Source organism: Nomascus leucogenys, chromosome 22a, assembly GCF_006542625.1.
Source record: "Nomascus leucogenys isolate Asia chromosome 22a, Asia_NLE_v1, whole genome shotgun sequence".
Lineage (NCBI taxonomy): Eukaryota > Metazoa > Chordata > Mammalia > Primates > Hylobatidae > Nomascus > Nomascus leucogenys.
Window position 1 is genome coordinate 2416722 of NC_044402.1, and position 21816 is coordinate 2438537.

The 21816-nt window shown below is 63.3% G+C and overlaps 1 protein-coding gene across 1 annotated transcript; it reads right to left on the reverse strand.

Annotated features, from left to right (window-relative positions):
- Positions 1 to 10757: 10757 nt before the first annotated feature.
- TRMT61A (tRNA methyltransferase 61A) lies at positions 10758 to 18687 on the reverse strand. The gene is made up of 4 exons (XM_030803779.1): positions 18604 to 18687; positions 17519 to 17878; positions 14978 to 15244; positions 10758 to 13279 (listed from the first exon to the last, which is right to left on the reverse strand). The coding sequence occupies exons 2-4, from the start codon at positions 17847 to 17849 to the stop codon at positions 13008 to 13010; spliced, it is 870 nt and encodes a 289-aa protein (XP_030659639.1). The 5' UTR covers positions 17850 to 17878; positions 18604 to 18687; the 3' UTR covers positions 10758 to 13007.
- Positions 18688 to 21816: the final 3129 nt, after the last annotated feature.

The following is a 21816-nucleotide window of genomic DNA, read 5'->3' on the forward strand; positions in this document are numbered from 1 at the left end:
GCTGCTTATTAAAGGCACCGGGCGCCTGTAGTCCCAGCTACTCGGGAGGCTGAAGCACGAGAATCGCTTGAACTTAGGAGGCAGAGGTTGCAGTGAGCCGAGATCGCGCCATTGCACTCCAGCCCAGGCGACAGAGCAAGACTATCACACACAAAAAATAAAAAATAAAAAATGGAAAAAAAAACCTAAAAAATGTGCTGGGGATGTCAAAGTGCAGGCGTGGGGCAGTGAGGCGCCCAGCTGCCTTCTTGAGCTGTGGTCTGGTCTGGGCACTGCCCGCAGATGGCTACAGCAGCCCCTGAAAGGAAAAGCAGGCATCCCAGCACCAACGTGGCTATGCAGGTGGTCCTGGGGAAGAGTGTGCAGGCTGGACGGCTGGAGCAAGGACCCCCAGGTTGGAGCCGGGCAGGCAGGGGAGAGTCTGCAGGGCCAGATCCCCCAGAGCCTTAGGGTAGCGGGCCCCTACCGGGGCAGGACTGCATCCCTGAGAGCACAGCACCAGTCCCAGGCTGCCCCTGGGCTGGGTTCTCTTGAAGCCCCCCAGGCCTGGGCCACAGCAGCCCACCAAGCCTGGCCCAGTGACTGCCATGGACCCCACACCAGCAGCAGGTCTGTGCCAGGGCAGACACGATAGCCCGCCTCAGGGGGTGCCTCTAGCTGAATGTGCAAGGCCTGTCCCTGCTGGGCCTGGGCTGTTCTGGCCCGTTCCCTCGTCCAGTCCCAGTGCACATGGGCCCCCCGCACAGCTCAGCATCAGCACTGGCCAGGCTGGGTGGAGGGAGGACCCCAGACAGACCCTGCTACCTGCTGCCCTCCGCACAGTCCCTGGCCTGCAGGGTGGCTCACCTGCACGGCACGTGGCTCCCTGACCTTGGAGGTCCCCCGAATGCCATGCGCCTGACCCCCCAGGACCCCACTGGCCTGCTTGGTTCTCCCATGTCTGGTCACCAGGCGGCGCCCAAGGCCAGGTTTTGCCGAGCCCAGAACACCAGAAGTGGTCTGGGGCCAGCCGGCCGGCGCAGCTGTCCTGCCTGGGCCACGCCGGCTGCACCTGCCCTGGCCAATGGTGGACAGGTGGCCATGGCATCGCCTGAGCTGCGCTTCTGTTCTGGGGGTGGATGGCACTTGCGCGGGGCATCCAGTGACCACCTGCTACCATCATGGGTTGGTACGGAGCCCCCGCAGATCTGGCAGTCTCTAACCTGCCCCCCAACCCCCCTAACTCTGCCACAGGCAGCCTGCCTTGCCTGCCGGTGTGGTTCTGTCATCAGGATGGTGGTGGCTCACAGCCAGCTGGCAGCGGCTTGTCCTTCCCCATGGCAGGGCCTGTGGGCAAGGCCTGTGCCATCAGCCCTGCGTCTCTGCACAGGTGGCCCCTTCCTTGGACCCTGGCCTGGCCCTCCTGGGTAATTTGTGCTCCTCTTCCACACCCCAAGCCAAATGCCACTTCCGGCAAGAAGCCTTTGGTGACCTCCCCGACCACGTCCCTGGGTGCTGACCCCATCCCTGGCCGATGGGGTCACCATACTGCACAGTGGTGTTGGCAGCAGCCAGGACAGCTCAGGCAGCCGTGCAGCAGGCAGGGGTCACTGCTGTGAACAGCCGCCCCGGAGCCGCCTCCACGCCGCACAGGGCAGCCGGTGGGCAGGGTGTGGGGCCGTGGCACTGGCTGCCTTGTGCCTCCCTGGGCGCAGTGGGGGCTCTGGGTGTGGTAATGGAGAATCAGCGCCTGCCCTCCAGCCTGGCTTCTTGGTGACGGAGGCCTCTGCCCAAAGCGAGACTCAGCGCCTGTCGCTGCAGCTGCAGGAACAAGCCAGGCCCTCGCACCCTGGCCTCTACGCCCCCGAGTTCTCCCTGCCTTGCCCTTTCTCCCTCATTGCCCTAAAAGACCTCGGTGCCAGCAGACACACCTGCCACAGAGTCACCAAGGCAGCTGCCTCTGTGAAGCCCCCCTCTCTCTCAGGAAGCTGTTTGGGGCCTCTCGGTACCCACTCCTGCCCTGCCCTAAGCCCAGCCCTGCCTTCTGAGAGCACCTCTGGGCACATCTCACACAGCACCGCGCTTAGGAGGGCTGCGGGGGGACTCAGCGGCTTTGTGACGAGGGCCCCGCCTGTCAGCCTCAGCTCCAGCCTGTCCCAGAGGCCTCAGATTCTAACAGGCAGCAGCATTTACCCCAAAGGACAGACGCGCTCCTGGGGAAGCCGCAGCCTCCGTGGCAGTGCCAAGAGCTGTGGGCCTCCTGCTGGTAAAGGGACCGCCGGGTCCTCACCGGCCCCTCAGGAGCCGGCGGCGGCACGCGTGGGGCAAGGACCTCGGCCAGCTCTGTACTGTTGGGCTGGAGGCTGAGGCACGGGTCAGAGGGCCCAGCCGTGGTCTTCAGAGAGGGCTGGGTGTTCCCAGCGTTCCCACCCTGCAGCCTATAGCCCGTCCCCTCTCCAGGACGCCAACTGCAAGGAAGCCGTCCTGCCCCTTGGTGGGGTTGTCATCAGCAGGTTTCAGGGCAGCCAGGGACCTCGGGGCCATCTGTCTCCCCAGACACCCAGGTTCTCCACCCTGTGACGTCAGCTGACAACAGGAGCCAGGCTGGGCCACCCAAGGCCTCTCGTGCCTCAAGAGACCGACACCCTCCTGCCGCACCCCGGCAAAGCGTCGCCGCCCGGCCCCCTCCATGCCATCTCTAGGCCGCTTTGTCCTGCGTGTAGGGCTGGTGGTGCCCACCCCACTGTGGGGCTGTGAGCACCCAATGGGGCGCTTGGTGTCCAGTGGCCGGCGAGGCGCTGGCCCAACAGGAAGGGCCCAGCCTCAGCTCACCGGCATCAGAAGTCCCAGTCCTCCCAGCACAGGGCCTTGAGTCTGTCCCACAGGCCCAGCAGTGGGGAGTAGGGTTCAGGTTAGCTTGCCCCCTGAATTCTAGGCCCCCAGCCTCCTCCCCAAGGTCAGCAATGACCTCTCAGTCTCAGCAGGTGGCTGAGATGGGGTAGCCCCTGGCCTTGCACGTTCATGCCCCCACCACGTGTGCTCTGCTCGGAGGCCCGCACTGGCCTGGGGCCCCTGGGGCCTGGGTGTGAACCTGAAGGCTGCAGCCCCAGGGCACACTAAGGACTGAGCGCCTGCCTGTGGCTATGGGGTGTATGCATGTGTGTGGCACGTGTACACGTATGTGTGAGCACGTGCACATTCCTGTGCGTGTGTGTGTGCTGTGTGGCTGTGAGCATGTGTGCGCTGTGGGTTTGAGGGTGTAACGAAGTGGAACAATTAGTCTGCCCCCCAGCAGCCTGTGGGTGAAGGCTCTGAGGTCCCCCGACTGGGATGGGGCCCGGCCAGGGGCTGGGAGGGCCAACTGGCAGGCTCTGCGTCCTGGGAACATGCCCAGAGGAAGCCTGCCCAGGCGGCGGCGGCGCCATAGCAACGCTGCACAAAGCGCTGTCCTACTTATACCCGCCCCCGCCCATCTCGCTTCGCTGCCGGGGAGGGGGCATAGGGCCTCTGGGGCTCCTGGGGGAGCCACACACCCCAGCCTGTGGTCGCTCGGTGCCCCGGAAGCCTCAGGCCTCCTCCTGGCCTGGGCCAGGCCTGCAGACACTCCTGCCCATCCACACACGGGGTGAAGACGAGGTGCAGGGAGGTCCAGCACCCGGCAGGCGCCCCCAGCCCTGGGCAGCTGTGGACCTAGTGGCTCTGTAAGGCTTTGAAGGTTTCCCAGCCCCAGAAATCTGGGAGTCTTGGCTCTGCTGATGACTGCAAGGCAAGCTCAGGCCTCAGGTGTTGGGGCTAGAGGTCAGGCCAGGAGCTGCTCGCATGCCCTACTCACAGGACAAGGCCCTTCACACCCTCTGGCCTACCCACTTGGCCTTCTGTCATCCGCATGGCCAGGACACCACCTGGGCCTGGCAGTGAGCCCTGCTGACCAGCACACCCCGTGCCTGCCTCCCAGACCCAGCCTGACCTGGGCCTGCTGCCTCCTCCTGCAGGAAGCCCACCTGGTCTGGCCTGATGTGCTCAGTGCCTTGGGGATGGAGCATGTGCCCAGTGCCTGGGAGGCAGAGGAACAGGCCTTGGGAGCTGTGCCTGAGTAGCAGTGGACATCTGTGGGACTCTCAGGCCACCTGTCTCTCTGTGCTGGCCACACTGCTCTCTGCATTGGCCACCGTGGGCCACCAGGCCCCAGTGCTCAAGACGGGGTACAGGGAGGTGGTGGGGGGGGACAGTGTCCTGCGGGGGGCTGGGAAGCCAGGCGAGGGCCAGCAAGGCTGTGAGGACACTTTGTGGGTCACCTGGACCCTGGGGACGGGAAGCCCTTGGCCACATGTGGGGGGTGGGTGTCACTCAACACCACACATTGAAAATCAAATATTTTCCTGAGCTCTCCTGGAGGCCTGGGGCGGCCTGCTGGGTGACCTGCTAGGTGACCGTGCTCAGCAGGGATCTTCCCGCCTGCCCCAGCCCAGGCCCTGGGGCTTTTGGGCAGCTCTGACTCGTCTGTCCTAGTTCCCCCTCCAGACTAGGCACCCCCCACCCCCCACCCACTGCTCCCTCATCCATCAGATGCATCCCCTCTGTGTCCCCAGGGCCTTCACACGGCCTGCCTGGGCCAGCGCCCAGCAGCCATCTGCAGAATGAAGGAATGGGCCGAACGAATGAATGAAGCTTGAAGGGGCGGCCCCATGCACCTCACATGTAAGTTGGGGGCTTGGTTGTCTGTTTGCACCAAGTGACCGTCTCCCAGGGTCAGAGTAGTTGCCGTCCCTTCCCCCACCTCGGCCCCCCCTGATTTATGCTACCAGGGGAGCCAGCCACTCACTGGTCCCCTGCCTGGCAGCGGCTTTGTCCCCAGGCGGATTCCCAACGGCTGCCTTTGGGAAGAAAGGGCCCTTCTCCGGCCGGTGGTGAGGTCACCAGGAGGGGCCCAGCGCACACAAAGGCCGCCCTCCCCGCCCCGCCCTGCTGGCAGCTGCCTCTTTGTCCCCAGGAGAGACGCTGAGGGGCCCCAGCTCAGCCTTGGAGGAGCCTGGCCTTCCATCCCAGAGGGGGCACAGAGTGGGGGAGGGGCAGGAGCAACCCCAACCCTGACTTTGCTCCTGATCAAGTGGCAACACCTGTTGAGGGGGAGCCCCTCCAGAGGCCTCCCCTGGGGAGGGGCTGTGTCCAGCTGTCTGCCTGGGTCCCCAGGAGAGGCAGGCGAGCTTCTGGGGGTGGGGACGGCAGCTGCAGGAAGGGGCGGGGAACCTGAGGTGTTGGGAGCTGCCTGGGCCTCTGACACTGGTGAGGGGGGCTCTGGGGGTAACCATCCAGACGTGTGGACCAGCCGCTAAAACCATGCCTCCCTGGCGTGCACGCGGTGGAGGAGCTGGCAGGCCTGGGGCACTCTTGGGCACTTCCAATGCCAGCCTCAAGGAGACTCCCACGAGCCCAGTTTGGGAGCTCCTGAGGGTACCCCTGAGACGGGCAGAGGACTGAGGCTCAGAGAGGGCAAGGCCTTTGGCCAAAGCCCCGCCCAGGGTGGTAGGGCTAGGACCCACCCCTGCCCCGGCCTCCCTGCCTCCCCCAGGCAGTGCACAAAGGAGGCATCCCTCCCCATGGAGGGCACTGGACACCTCCTGGTGTGGGGCAAAGGGCCCAGTGAGGCCAGCGAGGAGCGGGTGGCAGAGACCAGAGTGGCAAAAGCTATGCAAACAGAGCAGCGGGGGCTGAGACCATGGGAGGGTGGTGGCACTGCCCGGCAGGTTACACTGTGTGTTCACGGAGCGCCTACTGTGGGCCTGGCCCACCCAGGACAGAAAGGAACTGTGTACATTCTTGGCCCACACGGAATGTGTGCTTTAGCCAGGACCCTGGGTGCCACTGGAGACAGCAGCTGGGGTCTGGCCTCTACCCTCAGGGCTGGGGGAAGAGGCAGGGGCTGAGGCCAAGGGACGGAGGGCGTGCATTGGGGGAGGGCGCGGGCTGGCCGCTGTGCCCAGAAGCTCAGGAACTGTCTATGAGGTGGGGAAGGCCACCAGGCATGGCGACCTCCTAGCCTCCCTCCTCCTGGCCACCAGCTGTGCCCAGAGCTCCTTAGCAGGCCATCCACGGAGTGGGGGATGTGGAGCCTGAAGGGAGTGGCACACACCCTCCAGAGGCCACTGGACAGGGACAGCCATAGGCACCAGGGGCTCTGCAGTGTGGCTCTGGCAGAGCCTGGCTGGCAGGGCTGGGAGCTACTGAGTCTGGGGCCAGGAGAGGGGTGGCAGGGGATGGAGGCTCCACCAGAACTCCAAGCCCTGTTCTGAACCCCATGAGGGCCCGCCTGCACCTGGGGGCACCAGCCAGGCAGGCACAGTCAGAGGCAGCAGAGGCGGGGAGTGCAGGCGCCCCGAGACAGAGGCCACGAGGAGGTGAGCAGGCCAGGGCTCGGGGCTGCAGGAGCCATCGAGGGCACCCTCCGACCAGGTCCCCAGCTGGGTGGGGGCTGGCGTCAGGGAGTGTTGAAGCCCCGCCAGGAGGGTGGCTGCCCTTCACCCTGAGGGGCCAGGCAGCCAGTGAGCCTCAATGGCCTAAGGGTGGGGGTGCACGCCACATTGCTGAGGGACAAGTGTGACCTGGGACCCTCCAGGTTCCCCCGCCAAGAAGCGTCTCCTTCCCTGTTGCCTGGCACCCGGAATGTCTATTGTGCCTGTAGCTTAGCAACAAGCCTGTCGCCCCCACTGTCCCCACCCCATCCATGGCCGGCCCCCCACCCACAGCTGGTCCGGCATTCCTCCGCAGGGCCTGTGTCTCTGCAGGCCCAGGGCTTCCAGGCAGGGGCCAGGCCCCGGACCGCATTCTGCCTGCGTGTGCCGTACCAGCACCCTGGGTGACAGGCTGGGTCCTGCCAGCTACCAGTGCCGGCCACTGGCCTGGGGCATCTCTTTTTTTGTTTTTTAATTATTTGTAGAGACAGGGTTTCCTTGTGTTGCCCAGGCTGGGCTCAAGCGATCCTCCCATCTTGGCCTCAGGCATGAGCCACCACACCCAGTCTCCTTTTTTAAAAAATAAAAACTTTGGGAAATTGTCAAAGAAATGCACCAACAGAATCGTGTGAAGAATCCTGTATGCAGCTCCCAGGAGTCTGTGGCCAGCCTGGTTTGAGGTCTACTCCCCTTCCTCCCCAACCCTGTTATTCAGAGTTGGATCTCAGCCACCCTGTCATTCCCCAGCACTTTGTCAGCATGCCCGCAAATGTGGCCACTCCTTAAACTCACAAAACAGCCACTCAAGCTTCAAACTTCCCAACTGTCCTATTTGGTTTATTCAAATTGGGGCCCAGCAGGGTCTGCGCACAGTGACCTGCTGTTGCTGCCTCAGTTTCTCTCTGGGAGCACGAGGGCATTCGCAGTGGAGCAGCAGGGAGCGACAGGGTCTGGGGCTCAGAAGCAGACAGTCCAGCCAAACCGGGTGAAACTGAGCTGCAACTGACAGCGCAGCCTCAGAGGATCAACCAGCCGCTTGCAGGAAGCTGCCAGAGAGCTGCCGCTTCAGTTAATAAAGGCGGTTGTTTAAGAAATAAAAAGAAATGTTTGCGAGACTCCTGGGTCTTCCAGCAGTGATTCTCAAATTTGAGTACCAGAGCCACCTGGAGGCTTGGGGAAAGGGGGTCCCCTGGGCCCTGCCTTGGAGTTCCAGCTCAGCGGGGCGGGGGCGGGGGGGATGGCGCTGACCAGCCGGTCCAGGGGTCACATCTTGAGATGCTTAGTGTCACGGGCACTTCAGGAACATACCTGTGGCTAAAGTTTAGCAATGGTGTCACCTAGAACACGAGAAGAACTGCTTTGTGGGTTTTTAAAGAACCGGCCAGGCGCGGTGGCTCACACCTGTAATCCCAGCACTTTGGGAGGCTGAGGTGGACGGATCTCGAGGTCAGGAGATCAAGACCATCCTGGCTAACATGGTGAAACCCCGTCTCTACTAAAAATACAAAAAAAAAAAAAAAAAATTAGCCGGGCAAGGTGGCAGATGCCTGTAGTCCCAGCTACTTGGGAGGCTGAGGCGGGAGAATGGCATGAAGCCGGGAGGCGGAGCTTACAGTGAGCCGAGATCGTGCTACTGCACTTCAGCCTGGGCGACAGAGCGAGACTCCGTCTCCAAAAAAAAGATTAAAGAACGAAAATCAGCGTGCCTGGCATGTGGTAGGCACATCTATCTCTCTGTGCAGGAAGCACCTACTATGCTGCTACGAGGATGGCTTCAGCACCCACCTGGTGGCAGCATACGCAGGTGACAGCACAGATGCAGGCTCTGAGGGCCTGTGACACCACCCACCTCAGCCCTCTTAAGGCTGCTCTGGGACGAGGAGGGCCCGACACGGAAAAATGGATAGGAAACAAGACGGGGTGAAGTCTTGGGCTGGGGGAAGCAAGCCCCCAAAAGCCTGGCGGGGCAGGATGGCCTGCTCTGACCCATGCCCTTCAACCATGTTAGAAGAGCCCAGGACAGACCGAGAGGGGCGAGAGGAGGGCGGCTTGGGGCAGTGGCATGCAGGCCCCTAAGTCTCAGGAGCTGAGGGGCATGGCTGGCAGAGCACTGGAGGGCCAGGCACAAGCGCCACCCTCTCCGCAGCCCCCAGCCGGTGTCCTCATCTGTCAGGGGGCACTGCCATGCTTTGCTCCCCTACCTGGCCCTGCGAGGGAAGCTGGTGGGACCTGAGGCACGGAAGGGAGCATGGGGTGGGCGGGAGGGAGGGAGGGGGCCTGCCATGGGGGGCCAGGAGGTATGGACGCCCCTCCCCACTCCCGTCCCCTCTGCTTTGCTGCTTCTAGAAGTGCCTGCACCCGCCTGCCCCCTCTTTGAAGGGACAGATGTCGGGGAGAAAGCTGATTATTGTCAAAGGCTGGAGGCTGTGACCGGAGATCTCGGTGAGCGTGACCCAATTCTGAGCTATTCTCAGCCTGGTGGGAGCGAGTTATTCCCTCCCGCCAACGCCACTGCTTCGGAGGCGGCCTGACTTTGAAACGCCCTCGTCCTGGCTGCTGGGCTGGGCCATGCAGGCTCCCCTGGGCACAGAGGCTCCTCGTGGGGAGGGCCCATGGGCTGGCAAGGCCACTGCTGGGGCAGGGCAGCAGGCTGGCCCCACTGTGCCCCTCCTTGCTCACTGATGACCCACCAGGGGCAGGGCCCAACCTGCTGGCTCCGGGGTCCACACACCCAGCACCCAGCCTGTCTGCTGCCAACCCACTGGCCACCTCAGGAAGCGACTTCTCTCGAGGCTCAGTTCCAGTGTCCAGGAGTGGGCAGTGCGCAGAGCTCCCGGGACAGAAAGGCCTGTCCACTCCCCTACTCCACACCAACCCAGACCTGCCACACAGGGTCCAGGCCACCGCCGCTCCCGCAGCCACAGCTCACTCTGCACTGTGTGCCCAGATCTGGGTCTGGCTCCTGGGAGCCCCGAAGGGCAGGCTTGGGCGTCCTGAATGGGCAGGGGCTGGCACGTGGGAGGCACTCAACCCACGCATGCTGGTGACAGCACCCACCCTCTGTGGCTGGAGAGGACAGGGCACAGGGCCCGGCAGTTGCTCACTCCCTCCTGAGGGCATCAGGAGCCAGGACCCTCTCTGGGGACCCTCTCGCTCAAGGCCCCTCCAGGCTGGCGTGCGAGCCCAACAGCCCCGGGGCTGTGGGGGCACTGAGTCCAGTGCCCACCCTGCTTAGAGCAGCTTTGGAAATGGCACTTGCCAGCCCAGAGGCTGGAGGTGCAGCCTCTCCATCCACTGCTTCTGGGGCACCACCCACCCCACCTGCATGACTCACCCACCCTTCTCCAACGTCCACCTGCCCAGGTGTCTCCTCTTCTGAGGAACCTTCCAGGACTCTGCCTGAAAACTCTCTGCCCTCTAGGGTCATGCACTGGGGAACCACTTATGGCCAGGATTCCGGAGTTGCATCTATATGCCTCAGTTTCCCTACCTGTGCAGTGGACTGTTGGGGGACTCGGGTCCCCTGGCAGCCCACCTACCCTCCATCTTCTGGCCCAGAGGTGGTGGGTGGAGAGAGCAAAGCTGCAATGGAGGTGGGGGGGGCATGGGGGGAACAGCCCCAGACCTAGACTGCGGGGGTGAGGGCCTCTTGGGCCCTCAGGGGCAACCCTGCCTCATCACGTTCTGCTAGACAGGGTGTGCCCCCAGCGGCCTGCTGCCCTCTACCCACCCAGAAACCCTGCCCTGGTCCCCACCCGTGCAGCCCAGGTTGGGCCCAGCCCTCTGGGGCTCTTGGGTGAGGGGCTGGGCCCTGAGGCAGGCATAGGTGGGGCAGAGTGAGGCCCAGGAGCAGCTGACACCCCGGGGCTTCCTGAGGGAGGGGGACTCTAATCCCGGCTCTAGGGCAGTACCCAGGACTGGGACCCTCCAAGCAGGTGAGTCAGGGCCAGGGCTTGGGCAGCCGGGAGTCATGTGCCACTGTCTCAGTGCGGGACAGCAGGGCAAGGGGGGAGGAATTTCCAGGGAAAATCTGAGGGCCCCAGGCGAGTACACACTGGGCCAGGCAGGGCGTTTCCGGTGAATCCTTGCCCCATGATGAGCCCGTGCTGCTGACTTGAGCTGACTATCCGGGCCTGCTCATCGCTCACTCATGGCCATGGGCCCAGCCCTGCCTCTGAAAGCCAGGCTCCCCATCACAGAACTGGGGCACTGCTTGCCTTCTGCGCCTCTGCTATGGGGGCTCCTTCGGGCCATGGTGTGCAGGACTCTACCGCCTGGGCGTTAGATGGTCTGGGGAAGCATGCTGAGAAAAGGACATTTGAAGGGGTCTTGAAGGACATACAGGAGTTTAATGCTGGCTCAAGGCCAGGTGAGGATCCAAGCTGAGGGAGTGGGGTGAGGCCCAGCTGGGTCTAGAGGGCTATACGGTAGGGGTGGATGCCTGGAGGCTCAAGGTCATCACGGGGGCCTGTGTGCAGGGCAGAGCAGCAGGGCCGAGGGGATTGAGACAGCGACTCTGTCCCATGTGACAACTAAGGGTGGGCTGGGACCTCCCACTCTCCATATGCGGACCCTGGTGACTCACCCAGGGCCACCACCTGGGCAACCAGCCCCAGCTGGAAAATGGGCACAACCTGGACCCTGCAGTGCCTGAGGCCTATGTGTCCTATAAATCATGGAGCTGCGCCTCAAAGAAACACCTCCTGGTGTTCGCCCATCAGACACCATGCAGGTCTTTGCTGTGGCCAGGAGGGGCAGGGCAGGCTTGGGGGAACTGAGATCTCAGGGGTGTGCGTCACCCAGTTCATGACACCCCAGGCACGGCCTGACCCCAAAGCTCCTGGCATTAGGGTCACCCACTTCCATGCTGAACCTGACCAAGGGCCCCTCCTCTGTGCCCCAGGTGAGGAACAAGGTTAGGACGGAAGCTGGGTCCTGGAAGGACAAGCCCTCGGAGCAGGGCTGAGCAACTCTCAGGGACACAGGCCTCCCGGACCACATTAGCCACAGCCCCCGGTGACCCACAGTGTGACACTTCGCAGGGACCAGGCAGCCTGGGGTGGACCCTTCCTTCAGGGGCGCATGCAAGTAACCCAGGCAGCCACACTGAATTCCAGCCCAGGGCTGTGGAAGAAGGCCCAGCACTCCTGGACCACCCCAACCCCAGGAACGAGCGGCCTTTTCTGCAGCCAGATGGGGGTGGCCACACATTCGCCCCTTTGTCCTGGAGACTGGAGCGCCCATCATGCCAAACCAGGACAGGGAGGAGCAGGGATCGGGGCAGAGCGCAGGCAGGGCTGGCCTAGACAGCAGCCCGGGGTGGCCTTGGCTGCTAGGGATCACTCAGAACAGAGGCGGACGGCACGTTTATTGCTCACCACTCACTCTTGGGGCCAGGCCCCTGCTAGCACAGCACTCAAGGCCCCCAGCACAGGGGAAATGGAGGCTCCCAACAGCTGCTGGCTGCCTGGGCAGAAACCCAGGCCCCCTAGGCACCAGCGGCAGCTCCAAGGGCCCCACGGCTGACACAGGCGCTGGTCCTTCCTTGAGGCTGTCACACACCAGGACGGGCGAGGAGAGCCCCCGGCCTGGGTGTCCCACCCTCTGTCTCCGCTTTGGGAAATGCCCCTAAGCTTAGCCTTTAAGAGGTGATCACACAGGCACTGTCCCTGGGAGGTGTCCTGGATGCACCTCCTCCACCCCACACCGTTGTCCCCACGGGGGAACCTCCTCCATGCCCTTGGCTTCTGTGAGGGGTAGGAGTGCCCACATAGTTCCGGGACTCACAGGCTGGCATTCACACCCCAGCCCCGACACACTTGCCTGGTCACCTGCGGCAGACAACCCACTCTGCTGCTCCTCCCCGCAGCGCTGCCCGGCCTCAGCGAGTGCAGCCCCTGTCAAGGGGCTCTAGCTGGGTGGGGGATGCCCCGCCTCTTGGACATTAGTGGATGCATGCAGGCCTGGGCTGAGCCCAGTGCTGTGACATCAGCCTGGAGGCCAGAGGGCAGGGCCACCTCCCTGGTTCCTGGGCTGGCCTGGTCTCCTAGCGCTGGGGAGAGCAGGGCAGGGATTCTGGGTCAGCTCACCCCAGCTTCTGGCCAAGGCTGGAGCCTCGGCCCGGGGACTGGAGAAGCACGAGATAGTCTCAGGCCCCATGGGGCAGCCAGGGCCGTGGGGGCCCAGGGGTCAGATGCAGCGTGGCCTCAGGGACAATGCCCCCTCCCTCCTCCACCCCCTTCCTGCTTAGGCCCACCTGGGAGGGGGTCAGACTCCCCCACCTGTACCCTTTGGCTTCAACACCCAGGGGAGCCTGTGGCAGTGGATACTTCATATTGGCAACAAACAGCAGCTGGGATGCGCTGCAGGGCTGGACAGGAATGGCTGAGGCCCAGCCCCAGCACTGCTCCTCCATCACAGCCGCCCTTCCTGCCGTCCCACTCTGGCCACCCAGGAGGCCCCCAAGCCCCGCCCCACCGTCTGTGTCTGGCAGGCGTCGCTGACCATATAAGGTGCCTCTGGCCTCCCTGCCCAGCCCTTCAGTGCTCCCAGCTCCCTGGTGCCCTGGGCGGCGGCCCCCTAGCCTGGGGTCTTGGTGGCAAAGGTCAGGTAGCCGGTGTGGCCCACGGCCTCCTTCATGGGCGTGCCACTGCGGAAAGGGCTGGTGTCGGAGCCGGCAGGGCCATCTGTACCCGCGCCCAGGTCAGGCAGTGGCAGGCTGACAGTGCGTACGTTGTAGACCTGTGGCAGCACCTCCAGGGTGCTCAGCTCCGAGAAGCCGCGCGCTGCCAGCGCCTGGCACGTGCGTTGCACCTGCTCGATGCACGGCGAGAAGGAGCAGAAGCGCCCGCCTGTGGGAAACAGGACCCAGGGGTCAGAGGGCAGGGGTGGCAGAGCCTGGCCTGTCTGGCCCTAGCATCCCTGGACTCCCACCTTAGGGTCTGAGGCCAGCCTAAGACGGCCCCAACACAGACTGCAAGTCCTCCAGAGAGCTGGGACTGCAGGGCAGAGGGGACTGGCCCTCAACTGACAGCCCAAGGGGCCTGGCGCCGCTGTTCATCTCACCCAGCTTAGCCACGCCAGGCCCTCCCAAGTGCCAGGCACCGGGTCAAGTCCACGCTGCCATCGTCTCACTCGGCCCACAGCGGGCACTGCTCTCCTGCCTTCCACAGGGCTGCTGGAGCGCTGGGCCCAAGCAGCTCTGACAGCATGGCAGCGCGGGGCGGTGCGGGGGCCGCTGCTGTCACAGGAAATTAGAGGCTGTCGCTGCTCCCGGGAACAGGAGGCGCCTACTCGAATCTGAGCCCGAGCATGACAGCCCCTCCCTGCTGCCTCCCACCAGCACAGCCTCGGGCTTCACTCAGCCTGGCCCGCAGTGAATGAGAACCCAGCCCTGGTCCCTGTCCTGGCAGGGAGGACCTGGGGAAGCCAGGGCCGGGTAGAGGTATGTGGCCCAGGCAAGTGTCCTCAAACGTCCCTGAGGCTTGGTCCCGTCAGCTGTACCCTAACACGGGGCCGCCGGGAGGTTCGGGGTTACAGGAGGCACCTTCTGTGTGACAACAGCCTAGACAGGGCACAGAGGCTGAGCACGCCGCACCCTCCCCAGCGGGCTCCCGTGGCCAGCAAGAGATGCTGGGCCCACGAATGAGCCAGGAGCCTTTGGACCCAGAAGGGGGAGCTTGCAGGGAAAGGGACAGGTCCCAGAGGCAGGCGCGGGTTCCCTGGGCCACTCTGGAGGAAGGAGTCACAAAGGCAGCATGGGGCCTCAGGGGAGGCTCTGCTGGGTTCAGCCTCCCTGGGACTATGGTCCAGGCCCAGAAGTGTCCCCAGAGCAGGGAGCCTAGGGAGGCAGGGTGTGGAGATCCCCATAGCTACCCCCCTCAGCAGAGACCAGGACCCAGGAGTCAGGGTTGGGCTGGAGCTAGCAGGGGACCCCCGGCCACAGACTTGCTGTTCGCACCAGGCCTCGGCTAATTTTTGAGGTGGGGCGGGGCGCCCCGCACCCCCACCCTCCACCTTCTCACAATGCAACTCTCAGCTGGGAAGAAGGAAGGGGGCCCCTGCTGCCTGAGCCGCTCCTTCTCCAGAAAAGGGAAAAACCCTGGGCCTCCCAGCCACCTCCCTGGCTTGAGGCCCGACCTTCCCCAGGGCTGCCCCTCCTCCGCACCCAGCATCTTCCCTAAAAGGGGCCAGCTCCCTGGGCTCCAGAGCTTGGGGGAGGAGAGACTTTGGGAAACAGCAGGGACGGGATTCCAGACCCCTCTGGCCGGGCCTGCCCTGGACTTGGGTGGCGCTGCCACCTTCCTCCATCAGGGGGTTGGGACAGGCCAGAGACCAGGAGCAGGGCCCAGCCAGGGCCCATCCTCCCCAGCTCTGCCTCCCCTGGCCAGCCAGACCCACTCCTCACCTCAGGCCAAAACGGGGCCCTGGCCTGGCCACTGCCATGGTGTGGCTTGGTCTCTGGACCCCTCTGAGATCCCAGGAGCTCAGTCCTGCACCCTTGCCCCACCCCCACCCAGACTGTAACTCTCCCAGAACCCCTGATGCACCTTCGACCTTGAGGGCATCCCAGGCGTGGCCCACGGCCTCCCAGGGTGACGGGATGTCCAGGAAGACGGCGTCGGCCACGTGGCTCACGCCAAAGCCACTGCGGCACACGTCCTGGGTGCGCACAGTCACCCAGCGGCCCACACGGTGCTCCTGGAACTCCTCCCGGGCCTTCTCTGCCCGCTGCTGGTGGAACTCCACCGTGTGCAGGTGGCCCGTGGGTGCAATGGTGCGGATGATGGCGTGGGACACAGAGCCACTGCCAGTGCCTGGCAGGACAAGAAGGGATGGGCAAGGCATCAGTTGGGACTGCTCGGGACCCACAGCCTCCCAGGAAACAACCCCCACCTCACCCTGGAGACCCACACAGAGCTCGGGAGGACCCCAGGCTACAGGTGGGTGTCACGCCAGGGCTGCGTGGTCCTGGCTGCCTAAAGCCTCAGGCTAGCCCTGGGTTGGGCACCCTGTCTAGGGGTGAGCTGGGGTTGACAGGCTGTGTATGCCATGCTGTCTGTTGTGGGCATAGGCGAGGCCAGTGGCAACCCTGCCCTATCCCGCCTAGCGCAGGTATAGGCAATGAGAGCAGCCCAGTTGCCTGGAGCCTCCGGGGAAATCTGTGCAAGGGGGGACAGGGAGGCCATCCCATCGCTCAGCCCTGTCTCCTTCCATGCATGACCAATCCCTTCCTCAATCCCCGTCAGCAGCAGCCCACCCTGCCTCCACCCTGCCGGTCCTCATGCCCACCTCTCCCCAGAAGCTCCTTGGTCCCCCTGAGACAGCCCACCCCCACAAAGCCTGACCAAACCTGCCCCCACCACACAGGGGCTGGGGCTCTGCCCTGGCCTGGTTGGACTCAGGACGCAGGGCCTGGCCACCAGCCACACCACCCCAGTCCTCCCCAGCGCACCTGCCCCCAGCTTCCCTCAGGACGGCCCCTCTGCTTGACTTCCTGTCCTATGGAAGGGGCCAAGGCTTACACCCCTCCTCCCGCTCCAGCTTCAGAGGCCATCTGCCTGATGCCACTCCCATTCCCAGCCCCTCCACTCGAGACTCCTGCGAGAGCAGCCACTGCACACTTGCCACCCATCCCTCGAACCCAAATAGCGCTGAGCATCGCAAGTGCTTGGGCCAGACCATGGAGGTGCCTCCACTCCCTCTATCCCATCCCACGTCCTGCCACCTCCCACATTCTTTTCAGGGGCCAGCCCCTCTCCCCACCTGTCCAGCCCCTCCCCTAGGTGCCCCCAGCCTGCTGCCTCTCCCCTCTGCAGAGCCTGGCCATGCCCCCTTCCCACTAACAGGCAAGTCAGACTTGTTGGCGTCCGGGGTGGAGCTCGCTTCCCCTCCAGCCTCACTCCCAGCCCCTCTGCCTCCCCCGCTGAGCCTGACTCGGCAGCATGCTCCAACTGCAGGGCCTCAACACGGCTTCTCCTTGGTGCAGAGCTGTCCCTTGGCTCTTCGTAGGTCCCTCCTCGTCATGTTCAACTCAAATGTCCCCTCCTCAGAGAGGTCTTCCCTGCCTGGCCTAGCTGGAGGGACCCCACTCTGGGTCCCCCTCAGACATGCAGCCCTGTCTCACAAGCTTCACAGCAACCAGCAGCACTGAGATGCTCACCCAGGCTGTGTCCCCCTCCTCGAGGGCAGGAACCTGGTCTCTCTTGTTCACGGTTCCTAGGAGGGGACCTGGCATATCTGAGGAGGCCAGGAGAAGCGTGCTGCTTGATTGAGCTCTCTCACGAGAGTGGGGCAGGGGCGGAGAGGCCAGCACCCGCCACAGGATGCACAGGAGCAGCAGCTGATGGGGTTAGCTAAGTCCTGCTCTCCACCTCTCCCACCCAGACACCCCAGGGAGGGACACGGTGACCCGCAGCCCTCAGAAAGCCCGCATGGCAGTGCTAGGCACTCTTCGTGAACCTGGACCCTAGCTCTCCTGCCCATGAGGAACACGCCACCAACAACCTAGATGCATCAGGGCCTGGGGCCAATCTTGGCTTCAATCGCCACGCTGGGCGGCCCCAGCACCTGTATGTGTGCAGGGGTTCCCACAGCCCAGGCCCTGGACTCAACAACAATGGTGCTCACATTCATTGGTAGCAGGTGAGGATCTGATCATGGATGAGGATGGGGAAGGCTCCCCACCTACAGTGAGCTCCTCGGGGTAGCCCTGGCCTCTTTCCAGAAGGGGCAACTCTCTCTGCTTCACCATCAGCACAGAGGACTAGAGGTTGACGGTCAGCACCTAGGACAGCGCCAAGCATCAAACTGGCCACGCCCCACCAAGGCAAGCAGGACCCTCATTAGAGCACCAATCCTCCCCAGCTCCCCCTGGTCCATTTCCCACCACCTCTCACTCCAGTTACAGCACCAGCCTCCTAATGGGCATCCCTGCCTCCACCTTCACTCCCTGCTGTCAGCATCCCGGAAAGATGCGAAAATAGAAACTTGAGGAGCCACATCTGTCTGTAGGAAGGGCAGGCTGGAGGCTCTGACCTCCACGTTTGTGTCAATTTCTGAGTTAAACTGAGGCAGCCTGAGGAACTCACCAGACTCACAGACCACAGAGCCGGGCCGAAGCTCCAACATCATGGTGATGAGGGCGATGTCTGTGGAGTAGAGGATCTGTGTGCGGTGCGGCAAGTTCAGCGTCCAGAGCTCGGGCGTGGGGTGCAGCACGTACACCCAGCCACCTCGGCCGCACGTCACCTTGGAGCCGAAGGGGCGGCCGATAAGGTCAACTGAGTGCCTCAGGACACCATGCCGGGTCTGGGTCTGTGCCCCACGCTGCACACGCACTGCCACCATTGCACCGTGGCCCAGTGACAGGATGGCCGTGTCACCCTCCTTGATCAGCTCCTCGTATGCCACGAAGCTCATGGTGCTAACGTCTGGCAAGGGCCAAGGACCTGGGGAGGGGTGTGGGTAGGCATGAGCAAGTCAGGAGCAGGATGAGGGCCTGGGGTCTAGGTAGAAGGCTTCGAGGCCTACATCCCAGCAGTGGGCATGGGCGGGGTGTGGCTAGCTCAGCCTCTGCCACTGCCTGACAGGGAGCCCAACAGCGCTGCACTCTGGCCTGGCCTCTGAAACCTTTCTTGGTCTAGGACAAGAGACAGGGACTATGAGCCTAAATCAGAGATGAAAAGACTGAGGCTTGGCAATGGCGGAGGTCGGTCCCACGGATTCCCGTAGTGAGGACCCGACCCTCCCATCACCCTTCTCCAGGAGCTTGACTCCCATTCCCCAGGTGTGAGATGAGGAAGCGCCTTTGCGAGGTGTCCACCGGCGGGGGAGAAGCAAATGGTCAATGAGGTCACCTCCAAGCCAGGCTTGATTCCCCGCCCCAGTCTCCCCCACGGGGGCTAGGTGGAAGGGTATGACAGAGGAGTAAGGGCTCCCCTGGGTGTGCGGGTGGCAGGGTATGACAGAGGAGTAGGGCTCCCCAGGAAGGGACTGGGGACGCGGAGCTGGCAGTCCACGCAAACACCGCCCAGCCGGTGCAGAGGCAGCAAGGGGCCAGGCTGGGCCGGCGGGGGCCGCCCATGCGAGGCTGGAGGAACAGGCCCTGCGCGCCGTGCCCGGCCCGGGCCACCCTCACCCGCGCCCTGCCACCCTGGGCCCCGCGGAGTCTCACCTGCGACGCTCCCGCTGCCGGGGCTCCACACGTGCCTCCGCGACGCGCGGCGGCGGCGGCCACACCACTTCCGGCTCCGCGCCCGCTGATGACGTCGAGCCCCGCCTCGCCCCCTCCGCGCACGGGATCCTGGGAGCGCCAGGCTGCCCTTCCCGCCCCTCCCAGAGGACGTTTCCTGGGCGACTTCTTCCCTCATGTGAGCTGCTCTGTTTACACTTGCTGGTCGCTGGAAGATCGAAAGACTGGACAATATCCATATGGCGGCCGGCCGGCGCGGTGGCTCTCGCCTGTGATCCCGCGCTTTGGGAGGCCGAGGCGGGAAGTTCTTCTGAGCTGAAGAGTTCGAGACCAGCCCAGGAAACGTAGTGATACCCCACCATCTCTACAAATAATAACAAACAAACAAAAGGTCCCCCCGCCCCGCCAGCCGCGGGTTGCCGTCGCACCCAGGCACATTTGAAGGGCGGCAGGAGCCAAGGCCTGGCTGTCACTGCTGTCCCGGACGCCTTTGACAGCCCCTGGGGGTTCACCAGAGGGCCGGCCCTTGGCTCACTGCCCAGTCCTCTATGAGGACACTTTGCCATAGACATTTTGTTATTGCAGACTGCTCAGGGAACACCCCTGACTGGGCCCTAAGATGAATTCCAGAAAAGGAATCGCAGATCAAGAGGCGGTTCTAAAAGGCTTGGGCTAGGGTCAGCCAGAGCTCTGTGCAGCAGATGGGGGCCTGGAAAAGTCTGCAGAAGTGGCCTTCCGCCCAGGCCCTGCCTTCCCCGACGGGGGCACGTTCTCCTGAGTGCAGAGCTGCTTCTAGGAGGGAGCGGGGGTCCCGTGTCCCCTCCTGGGAACCAAGGCATAATGAGAACTGGATGACCTGGGCCCACTTTTGGGTCTGGTGAGGAGCCTGAGCAGGAGACTGGAGGAGGTGCTGCTGGAAGATGGGCAGAAAAGGGAAGCGGGAGTGGTGTTCTGTCTCAGCAACACTGTTCCCAGCTGGCTCCTCTGTGGAGTGTGTGTGCAGGGGAGCGGGGGCAGGGGACACGGATTTTCTTCCTCCAGCTCTTAGCTCTCAGGACCAGAGCTTGGGGAGGAACAGAGACCCCCCTACCCAGCCTAGGGTTTAGCCTGCGCCCGAACCCAAGCCAATTAGCAATGACCCTAGAGCACCCTCCCCAGTCACTCAGCCACTCCAGCCTGGTAAAATGAGGTGGCCAGGCTCCTGCAGGGCGAGCTCCGCTCTGGAGCCCTGGCAGCCTGTAGAGCACTCAACTCTCTCGCCTCTCACCCAGGCCAGGCCAGGGTGTTTGTGGCCGTCGCATTGGCTTCTTGGGGTCCATCATGGAAACCTAGCGGTCCAACCTCAGCCCCTCTGTGTCCCTGACCTAGCTGCGGCCGAGAGCCCCCAGGAGTGAGCTAGTGAGAGGCCTTCCATGGCCTCCCACTCTCTGTGGGCTCCTGTCCCTGTGGGGCCACAACGCTGGCCACCAGCTGCCTCTACTTCTGCCGTATGGCCTCCCTGCCTTCTGCTCTCAACGTTGAAACAACCCAGCCCCATCCACAGCTCCCCAACCTGTGTTCCAGTGGATGCTTCTCTCCCTTGATGCACCCGCCTGAGTCACCCCCTAATTTCTCCCCTGGGGGATTCTGACTTTCCACTGCTCTTGGGTGTCTCTTCCCCAGCCTCTCAGCTGTGGTGTGGAGTCAAGGCCGGGTGCCTATAAGGGCCTAAGGTAGGACTTGGTGACTCGGTGGTGGTTTCCCTTGGTTCCAACTTCCCTCTTGCCTCTCTGTCTATTACTGGCTGGTCAACTCCTCCAGTGCCCCTTCCTCCAGGCAGCCTCCTCAGCCCTGCCCACCTGCTCCATCTGAGCCTTCCCCAGTCCCCAGCCTGAGTCCTCAAGCAGAACCAACCCCCCCTACCTCAGCTGATGATTCCCTGTGCAGAGTTTGTACTGGGGCTCCCCTAACAAGAGCTGATGCTGTATATGCCCAGCTGTGCCATCTCATTGAATTCTCCCCAGGATCCTAGGAGGGAGGGAACACTTTACAGATGGGGAAACTAAAACTCAGAGAGGTTAAATAACTTGCCTGAGGTCACAGCCAGTGAGGTCAAAGTGGGATTAGGATTTAAAGCCAATAAACCCGCAAAGCTCAGCACTGAGGAGGCTGAGGAGGGAGGACTGCTTGAGGCCAGGAGTTGGAGTTCCGCCTGGACAACATAGCAAGACCCCATCTCTTAATTAAGAATGAAAGCCGGCCGGGCGTGGTGGCTCACGCCTGTAATCCCAGCACTTTGGGAGGCCGAGGCGGGCGGATCATGAGGTCAGGAGATCGAGACCATCCTGGCTAACACGGTGAAACCCCGTCTCTACTAAAAATACAAAAAATTAGCCGGGCGAGGTGGCGGGCGCCTGTAGTCCCAGCTACGTGGGAGGCTGAGGCAGGAGAATGGCGTGAACCCCGGGGGGCGGAGCCTGCAGTGAGCCGAGATTGCACCACTGCACTCCAGCCTGGGTGAAAGAGCAAGACTCCTTCTCAAAAAAAAAAAAAAAAAAGAATGAAAGCCAGTAAACCGGCTTCAGAGAACCAATGGCCAATTTGAAGAAAGGTGGGAACAGGCAGGAAGGATGCCCACTGGGGAGGCTGCTCTGCCCAAATCCCTGGCAGGGACCACGTGACTGCAGTCCCTCCCCTCTGAGCAGCACAGCCTCCTACCCCACTGTGCTCTGTGAACCCCAGTCAGCCCGTGTCCCTCTCCTGACCTCAGCCTACTTCCTCTTCGGGCTCTGCAGAACTCAGGGGCAGGGCACTGGGAGGAAGCAATGCTGCCTCCGGCTGCACTCTGCAGAGGAGCAGACTACAAGGATAGAGTCCAGTGCCCTGCCTGGAGTCTGCCCTGTGCCTGACCTGCTGAGCTGGGTCATGTTTTGTAGATAAAAGGCCTGGGCCTCCTTTGAAGCCCCCTCCAGGCCCAGTGGTTCATGTGTAACCAGGTGTGATTTCTGAGGAACCCGGACCAAATACTGGCCTGGTAGCGTCATGCAGCCTCCTGCCTGGGTGCTGCCAGAGCAACCCCTGTGGACCCCGGGGAGAGCAGGGGCTGTGGACAGGGGAGGTCAGCTGGAGGGGAGGCTGGCACCTTCCAAGCCCCTCCCCTTGTGCACCTGCTCTGGGGGCCACTAAGGCTCCCAGTCAGCCCCTGCCTAGGGGGTC